The 14,453-nt window shown below is 36.5% G+C and overlaps 1 protein-coding gene across 2 annotated transcripts in view; it reads left to right on the top strand.

The window, feature by feature from the left end:
* Ttc29 (tetratricopeptide repeat domain 29) overlaps positions 1-14,453 on the top strand; it is a 208,669-nt gene that overhangs the window by 62,412 nt on the left and 131,804 nt on the right. For both annotated transcript variants that reach the window (XM_021247711.2, XM_013067118.3), the window contains exons 6-7: positions 8,372-8,584; positions 11,544-11,629. In XM_021247711.2, coding sequence (XP_021103370.2) covers positions 8,372-8,584; positions 11,544-11,629 — 299 coding nt within the window. The remainder of the gene's footprint in view (positions 1-8,371; positions 8,585-11,543; positions 11,630-14,453) is intronic.

Genomic DNA, 14,453 nt, shown 5'->3' with positions numbered 1-14,453 from the left:
GAATTATTTCATTCCTTTTTTTAAAATTCATTTTCTTCCCCTTCTCTTTCATGTCTGTGTTGCCAACATTGCTACTTATATTTTACCTGTCTTTTTCAGGGTGTTTTAATTATTTACTGCTTAACGAGTAGCAGAGAGAGGAGGCCATGTTCTGAGGCTCCTACTCTGCCGCGGGTTTTTTGTTTCAAAGCTTTGCAAGGACCTGGGATAGCTGGACCCAGGCTGCAGTTGATGCTACACTGAATTAACTGGTCTGGAGGCAGCATTTTCTCTGACTGAGAAAAAGCATGTCCCAGAAGTACTTCTGCAGAGGGACAGTTGATTGGCAGCAGAAAGATGGTTGCATTAAAGTTAGATGAAGTCCTTTCCAATTAATAATATCTTAAATGGCACTTAATCAGAATAAGTGATACTGTCCCATAACATTTATGTTTTAAGACATTCCACACAACAAATCTATCAGATTCACTCCAAATGGCAAACCTGAAAGACACAACAACAAAAAACTAGATACCATCACACCAAAAGTTATTGAGTAGACATGAAGCACCAGGTGCTCAGCCTGGAGCTGATGCAATTGTTCTAGCATGGGCTACAACCGTATTTTGAGGCTGGCGTTGTGATCTTTGTCTCAGACCCTTAAGGGTCAATCAGAAACAGCATGAGAATGGTACAATTATGGCGTTGAAGTTCAGACCTTGGGCTCTGCCTAAAAGTCTCCAAGCATCAGTTCTGTTGCCTAATTAGTATGTGAATTTAGGCAAGATAATCTCTGCAGCTCAGTTGTTTCATCTCTCAAAATATAAGCACTATATGGATACTAACACTCAAGGGTCAAGTAAGGTCATCTGCACGTATTTTATATAATATATATACACATACACACTCACCTATATAATTAGTTTCAGTTTGTTAGTTTTTTCTAATATCCAAAATAACACCTGTTCGTTGTCCATCAAAGCAAAGACACGGGGGGAGGGTAATGATGGTTAATAAGCTCCTTTCTCACCTCTCTCTTGTCTTCTATATTCAGTACTTTTTCTTTGTTACACGTTTCCACATCTTTCTCTTTGTTCATATAAACATATACAAATCAGGTTGGATGTAGTTTTTTAAAATCATGAGCAGTATGTAATTCAAGTAAGAGTAATGTTATTGATTAAGTCCAAGCAATATAATTTACTATTTGATCTAATATCAATATGGACTTTATTTCTCCTCAGACTTTTATGCCTGCCAACACTTTTTACTTTGTATTTTTAAGAGAGGTGAATACATGAAGGTAAAATAATTTATTATATGAGTAAAATAGTAAATTCTATAAACTTCACATGATTTACTAGTGGCCAGTGTCTATTTCATATTTATACATAATATAAATGTTTTACATTTAAAATTTTTAAGCAGCTGTGATACCTTCAATTATGTACTTTTAAGAGCAAAGGTGTTTAATGTTTAATCCCTAAAATTACAAAACTCAAAGAGAAAACAACTCACTGAGGTTTATGAACATGGAGCAGTTAAAATTGTGCCCTGACCACAACTCAGCTGTCTAAAATCATAAACACCAGCAATTAATAACAATTCCTCCAGAATATTTTGGAGGTTAAGGCAGATATTCTGGATTTTTAGAAACTAACTCAGCTTAGTTTTGCCAACAGCAGTAATAGAGGCCTTGGTGAGCTACCCCATCGCTGTCTTTCTGTCTTTCTGGGACCCTTTGCCTTGTTTGGTTTAATGACCGACCCACCCACTCTGTATCCAGTGTGGGGTAGCATTCCCACAATGTCCACCTGAAATCTGTGCTCAAAAAGGTAAAGAAAGGCTTCCATTTTTACAATAGCGTGTTACATTCCTTTTAAGTATCCCAAAGTAGCCACTTAAAAGTTATGGGCACATATTCCTCTCAGTTTATTAGAGTTGCTATTGAATTACAGAACAAAATCTTTGTTTTCCTGCATTCCATTTTGCATTGGTGTGCAGTGGATTATAGCACACAACAAATCTCCTCTGACAAGAGATAAAGCCTTGAAAGTGATAGTTTCCGTTGGAAGTGTGGCAAGCCTTTAACTATTTCAGCATGTGTAGAGCTGTTATAATTATCATAATAGAAAGTAAAAACCGAAAGATAATATAAATTGTTCATGCAGTTAAACTGAAATGGAGAGCGATGTCTTTTGTTTTTACAAAGGGGCAATAACATTTTTCTCTTTTTGCTACTTACTGTTCAATATTGCTTTCAGCAGATTTTATGCCTACATTGTACAGAATAATAACTAAAGTCAAAGATGTCCAGTAGCTCTGTATTAAAATGTAATATAATATACATAAAGCTTTATTGTTCCTTTAGGTTGTTGTTTTAAACTAAAGTGGAATATTTCCCTAAAGTCCTCAACAAATGAGCACAATTTAGAGCTAAATATGCTTAAGATGTATATCAGCGCTGCTGAAGAAACAGGCCTTGTGGACCTGTCAAGTTATTTTTGTGCAATTTGTTTCTGCAGCATTTTATTTTTACTGGCAAATGTATAAGTTGATAGAAAAGGAAATAATTAGCTACTTTCAGAATTGCTGATGCATGGGGCTCAAACAGGCCAGTCTATGCAGCTTAGAGATTGTGACATTTTAAATTACCTGAACAATACCAGAAGCCATCTTTGGACATAATTAACTCCTTGCCTAATTAATGTCAGGTCTGGAGAGAGTCACACTTTATTTACAAAACATTATTTTATTAAAACTTGGCTTTTACCCTTATCATTTTGCAAACTTTGGATGTGTGCTCTGTTTTCTTAAGTGGAGTAAGTTCTTTTTCTTTTCCTTCTTTTTCTTTTTTTCTCTTTTTTTCACTTCCCTCCCCCTTCAAGTAATCAATGCACTGCTGAATGAGTTCATTTTAATGCACTCAATCATGCCTCTAATGTTCGTAGCTTACGGGCGCAAGCATCAGTAATGCAGGAATGTTATATGGCTTTAGTTTGGGCCATTTCATAAAATATTCATGGAATCAAAAATGTGCATCAAAATAGCGGCTGGGAGAATTACATTTATGTTCCTGCTTTAATGGCAGCTGCACATTTAAACCCATTTGTGTTAATATCTAGTCAATCTTCCTACTTTAAAAAAAAACTAAAATAGGAGAGATCATATACATTCTCCTTTGCTTAATATTTGTTCTAGACATCTGCTGTGATACAACAAATATCTATAAACTTTCAGAGATATTGTGCAGAGAAAAGGGGTAAGCAACAATTTGGATAATATCCAAATATATAAAATCCTATTTTCCCCACATAGTGTTTGTCTTAACATCCTACTAAGCATTTTGCAGTTTACAACACTGTCTGGGTTTTGTTTATGTTTTTAAATAAATGGATGGATTTATTGTTTGTGTGAGCTTTCAACAAAGTGAAACTCACTTGTAGTAGTCTTATTTTAAAAATAGACTTTCCTTTAAGTGAAAAACTATAACTGTATGCCAGATTCTTCAATGTTCATGTAAATGTCATGTAATTGTTAAATAATAAAATTGAGGCTTAGGCTACCTTTATCTGTATCTGTATGCTCTTGTTCCACAAAACTATTCGCGGTATTGTCCTAAAATGTATTTTCTGAAACTATTTCATATCACTTCAATAACCTAAATCCTGCTGGTATCTATGGAGGGCTAACCCCAGCCCAGAGAATCATTTAACTCTGTATTTTTCCCTGATTTACATAAAATATTTGCAGCCTATCTGGATATTCGCTTGGTATAAAACCTCTAACTTAGTTGCATTTGGTTTGGCAATAGTTTCTGTGTGTCCCCGTCCATGTTGAGTACTGAGATCTTAGGCACTCACAGTGATGACAAAGACATGCTCAAAGTGATCCCAAGCACAACCGAGACCTCTAAGGTGCATAGATACTCCTTATGACTTCTCTTTTCCATTCTGCTTAAGTTTTACTTTTGTGATACCTCAGTGTAAAATCTCTGCTTCCCTCTGCCCCACCTCATGAGTAGAAAATAATGTCAACACTGATAATTCCAGAAGAGGACAGTCCCTGGACCCTTGGACTAAAATTGTGTCCTTGTCCTCCTAAAAGATTGATAGTAGGATCAAGAAATCTTGCCAGGTTCTGTACGGTAAAGTTTATTTGGGAACAGACTTTGAAGAAGTCTCAAATTTGAAAATCTCATACATTGTCTTCATTGATATTTACCTTTAGCTTTGTCAAAATGACTGCTCTATTATGATCTTTTACAATATTCCTCTCAGTAATATTGAATTCAAAATTTTCAGATAAAAGCACTACGTATTATGTCTCAGTAAGTGTCTACTCAATTAACATCAGGGCCTTTACTAAGAAAGTAAGATCATTGTTAAGGTCCTAGTAACAGCTGGAATTAGAAATCAAATAGAAATCGTACCATTGTTAGTCATGCTTAAAGGGATTACTTGCATATTTAAATTACTTGCATATTCAAATTACTTCTCTTTATACAACAAACATATCTTAGTATTATTGAACAAATATACTACTCATAATATGTGCTTTCAAATTCTGATTAGCTCTTAGAAAGCATAAGCCAAGTCATTTGAGAACTTATAGTCATGTGGATCAAATCCTTGCTGTTTTATACATACCACCAAATAATTTTAAGAAATGAATTCCTACAGATGAGAAGGACTGGAAAACTCTACTTCTGTATAGAAATTTCCTTTCAAGGCAGTACTGACCAGAAGCCCAGTGACCTCATCTTTGGCAAGGTGGTGAAAAAAAATGGACAGCCAACTCTGCATGACTAAATCTGTAATTCCCAAGGAAACCCAGGTGGCCAGAGATGTCACCACACTGGTTGGAGGAAAGCAGGGAGTGCAGATATAGCTCTTTGTACAGAGTCCTTCAGAAAGGACCATCAGAAGCACATGAGGAGGTAGTGTCTGAATCTTTATAAGAGGTCACCTGTGACAGCCTGCATAGAGTCACAGAATTAAAATAATGGAAGTGATGAGAAATCATTAACTCAAGAATTGTTTTTAAGCACAAGAGGCTCTTGTCCAGAGAATTTAACTTGTACCACCTAAGCTTCCCGAGTCTTGGTTTGTTGAGTAGCACAGTAGAACTAGTTGTGTGTATTTTAAGTCTGGCTTATATGTTTGAGTCATTTAATTTTATGAGCCTCAGCTTGCTCTTCAGTAAACTCAAGCTACCTCAGCAGTCTGGGGAAGGCTAAATAAGATAGTGCACGGGGAAGAGAGCTTCTGTTTTGGCCACTGCCTAGCAGCCCTTCAGGAAAGATGAATTCCCAGCATGCCGGGCTCCTTCCTCACAAGAGACTCAAGTAGAGTGTTTGAGAGCTGAACCTTGGCCAGTAATCAAGAGCTGAGCAGTACACTGATGCTAGCCCCCCAACCCTAGCAAAAAATCAGATTCAACCAAAAAGACTATATTTAATTATCTCAAGATCACCCTCCGTAGTAACCAACTGAAACCTGTGACCTTCTGTGCCTGTCTTACTTCATCCCTCCTCAGACAGCCTGTCAAGGAAACCTAACAGCCACAAGACTCAGTGACAGAGGGAGATCTGGCCCACAGGGAACAAACAGACAGTGTCCCCACCTCTCTACATCCTTCTTCCCACCTTCGATTCCCTCCATTCCCTTCACCTTTCCTTTTAGAGAAAATTGTGGGTATGGATATCAGTTCTCCTTTACTCTTTCCACTATTCTGTTTAATTTACATCTAAAGCTAAATAACTGGGTTATCTAGAGCTTCTCTTTTACAGCCTCTCCACCCCCTTTATTCCTAGAACTACCTAGTTTCCTCACAATTTCCTTTCTTCACTGTTCCCTAATCACATGACCCCAAAGAAGTATGTGTCTATACTTTATGAATAGGTGGATCCTGGAGGAAAAAAGAACGCTTGCATACATCTTTCCAGGGATACAGAGCTATACTTTGTAGGCAGAAATATAGTTGACAGAGGAAACATAACACACATATATGTCAGTGGTCCATTCTCATTTTAAAAAATGAGGGTCGTGGGTATTTGGAGGAGGTGTTTCTGGAGAGAGGTACTACAGGAGAGGGATGAAAAACTATACCTGCTTTTGTCAGAGGTAAGAAAAAGCTGTCAGCTGAAAGTAAAGATAGATTAGAGCAGTGAACATCAACCTTGGGCATTTGTACAAAGTTAAAATAGGGATTGGACATTCTCCTTAAAATAACTTTCATTGTATATTTATTAGTAGAAAACAAACATATTTTGATAAAAGAAACCTTAGAAAATGTCAATATGCAAAAACAAAATTAAGCAAAAGAAAATCAGAAAAGAAACCATCCTTCAACCCTCATCTTACCTCTCAGAGGTAATGTTTTGTACACGTTTCCTGATGTTTTCCAATATATTCACTTATCCTAAACCTGTCCACGTAATGAAATAGCTTCTGTAACAGCAAATGTACGATTTTGTAGTCTTTTATTATGTGAAAGTTTCATAAGTTTATAAACAACTCTGAGGTGGTGGGAGGGGAAGTAGAAAGGAAAGAGGGAAAGGGAAAATCATGAGAAAAGAAAAAAATGGAAATGAAGTCTATGTAAATAGGGAAGGGTGGAGGGGATGAAGGGCGCACCAGTAATGGGGAAAAAATAGGAACCAAGATACATCATGTGCAGGTACAAGCACCCAATGATAAATGCAAATGTATTGTATACCTAAAATGTACCAATAAAAGAATTTAAGAATAAATAAATAAACAACTCTGCAGTATCCATTGTTCCCTCTGTAGGTATCTTCTCTGGCATGCTCTCTAGGGAGGCACAGTAATAATTCAGACCAGCTCTAACTTTACTGAATTTTTGTACAGATTGATTGCTAATGATCCACCATGTTTGGTTGTCTTTCTTTCAGGATATTAATGTTGTTTGTGTGCAGATTCTTTAATACCGATTTTAATGACAAGTTCAGTGCAAGTAGGAATTATATGTAATAATCATAGCTACAGCTCCAAGCTACATTACTAGTCAGTGAAACATCTTTGAGGAAATATATTTAGCCTCATATGACTTGCAAAGGTTAGTTTGATCAGTCATGATAATATTATAAAGTCTCAAGTAATTGTTTTTTGCAGGAAAAGGAAGTTAGATTTGAAGAATGCAAACAGTGGTTTTATTTCAACTATCAGATATTTTAGAAATATTCTCACTAAAGCAACTGATAGCATTAGCTAGGATTATTGAGCCCTAACTCTGTAAACACATTGAACACATGCACTTATTTCTCACATGGTTCTTTCAGTAGTTACCTATAGTGCTCTTTCACAGAAGAATTAACCAAGTACAGAGCACAGTAAAAAGCCTCTGGCTAACCAAAACATAATGAAGCCAGGATGAGAACAGCCTGTCACCTTGAAGCCTGACTTCACTCTTAATTGCTATATTTGGAGTGCCACTAAGTCTTTTTGCAGTTAAATCCAATGATGTAACTACAATACCATTGAAGAGTATTTACATTGAAGGATATTGTAAGCATTTGCACAAGGCAATCAACAAGTAAAATACACAACATGGAACTAAAAACTACCCTTCCAAAAATGTGTTAGCTCATATTTTAAGGAATGAAATGACTTATGGCTAATTCAGACTTTTACTTTGAGAAGGTACGTTTTGGACTATACCATGCAGTATCATCCAAAAAGACACAAACTATACTGCATTCAAAATTAAACATATACAAATGTTCTTCTCAAACTTTGAGAAGCAGTTTAAAGATCCATAATATTTGGACTTGAACTTTGTAAAAGATACATTTTTTTCAGTATACTTAAATTCTTCTTCAGAATGAAGAAATTGCCATCCCTTTGGAGAGCACTGGAAGATAATGCTTGAGAGCTTGAGCCTTGAAGAAGACTTCCTGGACATACCACTCACTCCACATGCAGTCTTGAGCAAAATTCTTAGCCTCACAAGGCCTCGGCGTTCTCGTCTATAAGATGGAATCATAACAGTCCCATTCCATTGGACTTTCAGGGATTAAACGTGAAATGTAAATAAAACACAGTGCAAAGCCTTGGATACATGATGTTTAATATTCACCAATATGTTTGCTATTAATTAGCTTTCAGAGTGTCTCAAAACTTCACAATCCCAGTCGATCTCTCCTAACTGAAGTGCAACCCTCTTGCAAATGTCCATCCAGAATTAAGGGTGAATCTGTGGTCCAGTTAGAGATAGTCCCTTTCCCAGCTTAACTCCTTTCAGCCTTAGAAATTTTTCACTGTATTCCATGGTGTTTCCCCCTTTAATAGTAAAGCTAAGATATACACAAGGTTTTTGAAAACATGTTCTGGACTGTGGTTTATATTTATGAATGGCTTTTATTCTTCAGATCAGCTTCTGGAGGCTGCCAAGCATTATGAAGCATTCCATCAATTGACACAGGGGCGGATATGGAAGGATGAGACAGGCCGCTTTCTCAACTTGTTGGCCTGTGAAAGTCTCCTGAGGACTTACAGATTACTCTCAGACAAAATGCTGGAAAATAAAGAATACGAACAGGCCATCAAAATTCTAATAAAAGCTTCTGAAATAGCCAAAGAAGGTGGGTGGAAAAGAACACTCTCGCCTTGCTTTCTTTAATGGACAGACACTGCTTCTCCCAAGAGGAAAGTAAAAATCGTCAAGTGTTAGGGTGATAATTTCCTATGAAATGCAAAGACAAATGCCATCAATATACTTTTCAAATTTCACTGTGAAACAGAGGTGCCTTAGTGCTGACAAGAAGAAATCCATTAGTATCTTGAAAGCTTTATCTCCAAAATTACAATCCACTAGGGGTATTGTTGTAAAACAAGGGATCTATGATGAGAAGATAAGGTCATCAGCAAAAGTTGAGAGTGTGTGTGTGTGTGTGTGTGTGTGTGTGTGTGTATTAGAGATTGTATATTTCTTACAATCTAAGAGATCTTTCATTGTTTATAAATTCCCTATTATCAGATAATTGGGAAAATACAAATATTTACTTAGGAGTAGCAGAAAATAGGACTGGAATACGTTTTAGACCTTTGCCCCTCAAAATGCAGCCCGTAGAGCAAAACCATCAGCACTGCCAGGAAACATGTTAAAAAATGTTGGCATCCTGAGTCTCACCCCAGACAGACTGTCTACATCAAAATCTGCAGGTTAGCAAGATCTCTAGGTGATTCATACCTATGCAAGCAGCAGGAAAAGCACTTTTGTAAAAGCTGCTCACAATATTCTATATTATCCTTGAATATAAAAATATGAGGGAAAATTTTGGAACATATTCTTTTTTTGGAGCATATTCTTATAAGCCTTTAACTTATGAAATGCAAGGATAATTTATTCCCATGTTGTAGTTTATTAATATCCTTTTCATGAAGAAGATAAAGAAGTCACCCATTTGAAGTTTAATTAGGGCATGAATGTCATTAATTGATTGGCTTATTAACGAACCCATGGCTTACTTAAAGTAAACAAGACTGATTTTTCTGGATGCGATTTCAAATTACTAAAAAGTAAAGGTAAACAGCGTATTTTCTCTGTTACTTCTTTTAATAATATTAGTTGAAATATTCTTCGGAAGCCACCCTCTTTGAAAGATGTATCTTATTATGAACTGCTTTTAAATAAATGATGATCTAGTACTTTCTCTGAAGAGGTAAACACTGATATAAATTGCTAACTATTAGATCAATTTCAGTAGCAAACAAGTCACATGGAAAGTTACATGAAAATTTCAACGTAAGTGAATGTGTACTAGGAAAAGACATTTCAGTTTAGTTTCGTATTTGCAAGGAAATATTTATATTTCACAAAGAAAAGAAGATAACTTAGGTCTCTTCCAGCAACCAGAGGCTACCAAGTTGTCTTCTTTAAGAGACCATTTTTCCGTTTCCAAAGGGGACAGGAGAGATTCTCTTCTTATGCTGTAATAATTGTTAATATCTTTCAAAACCAATAAATATTTAGCCCCACATTTTTCATATAAGAAAGCATACAGATTAAAGTATTACTCAAGACTTTACAGAGCTCTTACAGCAGATGAAATACTCTGGGGCAAAATATCCCTTCTTGTTGTCTCCTACTTTGGTCAGAGGGCCTGAAGTGGCCTCTACTGATTGCCTAGAAAAGGTTGCCTCCCACACTGGTTTACTTGATATTGAAGGGGCACTGGGACCCATTCTAGGCCAATTCCTTGGCTACAGCACCTTGATGTAATGTGCATGGAGATCATCAGCCAAATATGCTTTCACTTACATGCAAAGTTCATTCATCTTGTAACATGTATCATGACTTGATTCATTTTTAAGGGCAAATATCCCATTGTTTGGTTTTAGCACATTTCTTTATCCAGTCACCGGTTGCTGTCCTTTTCAGTTTTCTCCACTTTCTGTCCTATGATGAACAATGCTGCAGTGAAGATTTTTTACAAGTTTTCAGTACTTTTCAGTGTATACCCAGGAGTGAAACTGCTGGTTTAAATGATAACTCAGGGTTAAACTTATTGAGGAACTGCTAATTTTACCAAAGGGGCTGCTCCATTTAACATTTCCTTCCACAGTGTAGGAGGATTTCAAATTAGCCATGTCCTCTCCAGCCATTGTTACTTGCATCCTTTTGATTATAGTCATCTTAGGAGGTGTAAAGCAGTCTCTCAATGTAGTTTTGATTTGCATTTCCCTATTGTCTGATGATGTTGAACATTTTTCAAGTGTTTATTGGCCATTTATGTATCTTCTGTGCAGAAATATCTGTTCAGATTCTTTGCCCATTTTTATGTGGGTTGTCCAATTGAATTGTTAGAATTCTTTATATATTACAGATGCAAGGTTTTTTTTTTATCAGATATATACTTTGCAAATATTTTCTCCCATTCTGTATGTTTTCACTTTCTAATGGTATACATTGAAGCACAGGTTTTTAATTTTGATGAAGTCCTGTTTATCTATTTTTGTGCATTCCATATCAGAACTAAGGAGACTGGCTAATCCAGGATCTCAATTATTTTTTGATCTTCCACTATTAAGACTGATTTTAGCTCAGAGGGTTTTTTTTAGATGCCCACTAACATGTTGAGGAAATTTCCTTATATCACTCCAAGTTTGCTGAGGAATTTTAGAATGAAAGGAAGTTGGATTTTTAAAAAATTTGCATCTGTTGAGATGATCATGTTTTTTTTTTGTCCATCCTTCTATTCCTATTGTATGATTTGCACATGTTGAACCAATCGTGCATTCCTGGGATAAATCGCACTTGATTATGGTATATAATTCTTTTTATATGTCGTTGAATTTGTGTACAAAGGAAAAAGCCTCTCAGAAGCATGTTGCTGATATACATTTACTCTAACATCTGGGAACCAGGTGAATTGTATTACACCAGTCCTTCTTTCCAGAGCACGTTTAGGTTTTGGGGATCATTCATTAGTAAAGTTACATACTTTTAAAAATAACTTTATAGTGTCTTTAAAGACAAAGCTTCTGTTGTGAGAAGTCAGTCTCTTTAATATTCTCCTAATAGTTCTGTATCTTCTTCAGGAAGAGACAAAAAGATGGAAGGAGAAGCCTCCTATTACTTGGGCTTAGCACACTTGGCTGCTGAAGAATATGAAACTGCATTAACAGTAAGTTGGAGTAAACTTGTAATCTTTGCAATTGTAATTATTATTTTATAATATTATTTTGTGTGTGATTATAAAGTCAACAGAAATTGATTGGGCCTGACATCAGTGTGCCTATTTACAGAGACTAAAACAAAATAGCAATATGCTAGAAGCATAAAAGAAATTGATTCAATTGTTTATAGAAGGTAGGACATAGTCAATTTTCATGAAATGCCTTGGGACATATGAAAGTTGAATACATGGAGTAATATGACCCACTGGACTCTGATATTACCAAGGACAAGATGAAATAGGTTTAAATGACAACAAAAAGTAAGTACCTTAAAATCACTGTAGTTTTATAGTGTGATTTGGAAAATTTTGCTTAAAGATGAATGTGGTGATTAAGTAAATAGAGTGATTTGCACTGATGTAGATCTTCAGTGTTTGTGGGCAGGCAGTGGGGGCAACAAAAGTAGATAATGCTGTTAGTTCCAGCCTGAGAAGTACCTTGCATCATGATGAAACTCATGCTTGCCTATTTTGTGACCAGGCTTTGTCTATTTGGCTTAAATTGAAACAAAATATCAGGATTAGCACATTAACAAAGTATTTTTTTCTTTTCTTTGTCTCTTACCTATAATATAGATAAAGTACCTTCCTATTTCATTTCACATATATCTCTTGTAATAATTCTATTGGATGGGCAGTATTGGATTAATTTTTAATTTTGAAGTTCTTATTTACTGCTTTAGATATTTATGCTAGTGAGGACACATATTGAGGACACATATTGGGACTAGATATTTTTCTCTAGCTCCTCTATAACTGGTCATCATAGAAAACTCGGCGTTCCCCAGATGACTTTTCTGTTTAATATTTTTTAATTAATATGTATTTAACAAAGCTACTTGGGAGACCATAAAAAACCAAGAAAATACACACTTACCGTTTTTTTCTTTTGGTACTGGGGATCAAACTCAGGACCTCAAGCTTGCCAGGCAGTTGCTATGCCACTGAGCTACATCCCCATCCTAATGCACACTTATCTTTAGGAGACATTTTAATGTGAGGGGCTACCAGTTAATCTTGATTGTCAATTTGACTGGATTAAGAGATTCCTGGAGAGATGATTGGATTGTGAGTGCATTGTGAGAGTTAGAATACTGATGAATTCACAGCTGGGTGGGGTAATAGGAGGTGGGGCCTAGTTGAGGTAAGTGGGTCACAGGGCCATAACCATAAGACTAACTCTTTCTGGTCTCTAGCCCCTACCTCTTGGGTATTTCCTTTACTCTCTGCTTCCTGGATGCCATTAGTTGAGCAACTTTCCTCCACTATACCCTTCCACCATGAAGTTTCTGCCTTGGAACCAGCTGACCATGGATTAAAACCTTTGAAATTATTGAGTCAAAATAAATTTCTCCTCCTTTAAGTTGTGAGAGGAAAGCAGATCAATATAGAAACCTGGAACCTGAGAAGTGAGGTCATTGCTGTGACTATACATGATTGTGTGGTTTAGAAGCCTTTGGAACTAGCCTGCAATAGGAGTTTGGAAAAGTTTGGAGAAGCAGGGTAAAGAAAGCCTTGAATCTATAAGCAGAGTGTGCATAATGCATGATTCTGGTTAGGGCTCAGAAGACCAGAATCCTGATAAGAATGTGGAGAATAAAGGCCAGGCTCATGGGGTTTTCATTAGGAATAAATATTCTATTGGAAATTAGACTTGAGGCCACTCATGTTAATGCCAGCAAAGAATTTGACACATTTTGTTCATGCCCAACAACTTTGTGTGAGGCTGAGTTTAAAGCACCTCATTCATTGATCTGGTAGGAGAAATTCCAGAGCAGCACAACATTCAGGCTGTGTCATGGGTACTGCTGGCTACTTTTAGCTAGATTTATAGTGAAAATCAAGACCAAAAAATAGAGAAGAAAGATTTTTAAAACTTGCAATTTGGTCACAAAAGAAGCACATATAAATTGGAGCCAAAGAAAGTGCAGCTGCTAAAGTACCATTAAAAAGAAACTAAGTACTTTGAGCTGGGATGAGAAGAAAGATGCCTTGAAAACAACTCAGAAATCAGCAAGATCTCAAACATTCCAGACGCCATGGTGCAAAACGTGAACTTTTCATTTGAGAAGAGATCCCCTGGGCCCCATCTCCAAGAAGAACCATGTAGGCAATTGGCCCTGTGAGATTCATTTTGCTATGTTCAGTCAGCCAGGAACTCAAAAGCCACTGTGGTCATGGTCCAGGGGGCCTGGCTACCACATGAACTGGGAGCAGACCTTGATGTCATTCATATGTTAGTTTTTCAGTTTCTTTGTAGATTAAATATTGATAAAGAAAATGTGATTAAGCTTCAAGTTGATAAAGGGTGGATTTGTGCCACTTAAACTTATTGTCAATTTGACTGAATTAAGAGACTCCTAGAGAAGTGATTAGATTGTGAGGGCCTTAATCTCATCAATAGGTTAACCCATTAATGAATTCATAGCTACAGTGACTATTGGAAGATAGGGCCTAATTGGAGAAAGTGGGTCCTGGGGATATTCTTGGGGAAACATCTCATCCCTGACCTCTTCTTCTTGTACTCTTCCTTGCTCTCTGCTTCCCGGGAGTCATGAGTTGAGTAATCTTCCTTACACCATGCCCTTCAACCATAAAGTTTCTGCCCCGAAGTCTGCTGATCATGCACTGAGACCCCTGACACTGAACCAAATGAATCTTTCTATCTTTAAGTCGTGGTTTCACGTATTTTGTCCCAGCAACAGGAAAGCTGACTAAAAAGTGACAAACTTATAATCATAACTATAATTCAAAGCAGGAGGAAGAAAAGGTT

The sequence above is a fragment of the Heterocephalus glaber genome, unplaced genomic scaffold, assembly GCF_053883595.1.
Source record: "Heterocephalus glaber isolate CG9 unplaced genomic scaffold, H.glaber_assembly_v1.0 deba00001587, whole genome shotgun sequence".
NCBI lineage: Eukaryota > Metazoa > Chordata > Mammalia > Rodentia > Bathyergidae > Heterocephalus > Heterocephalus glaber.
This window is presented reverse-complemented; position numbering and strand designations above follow the sequence as displayed.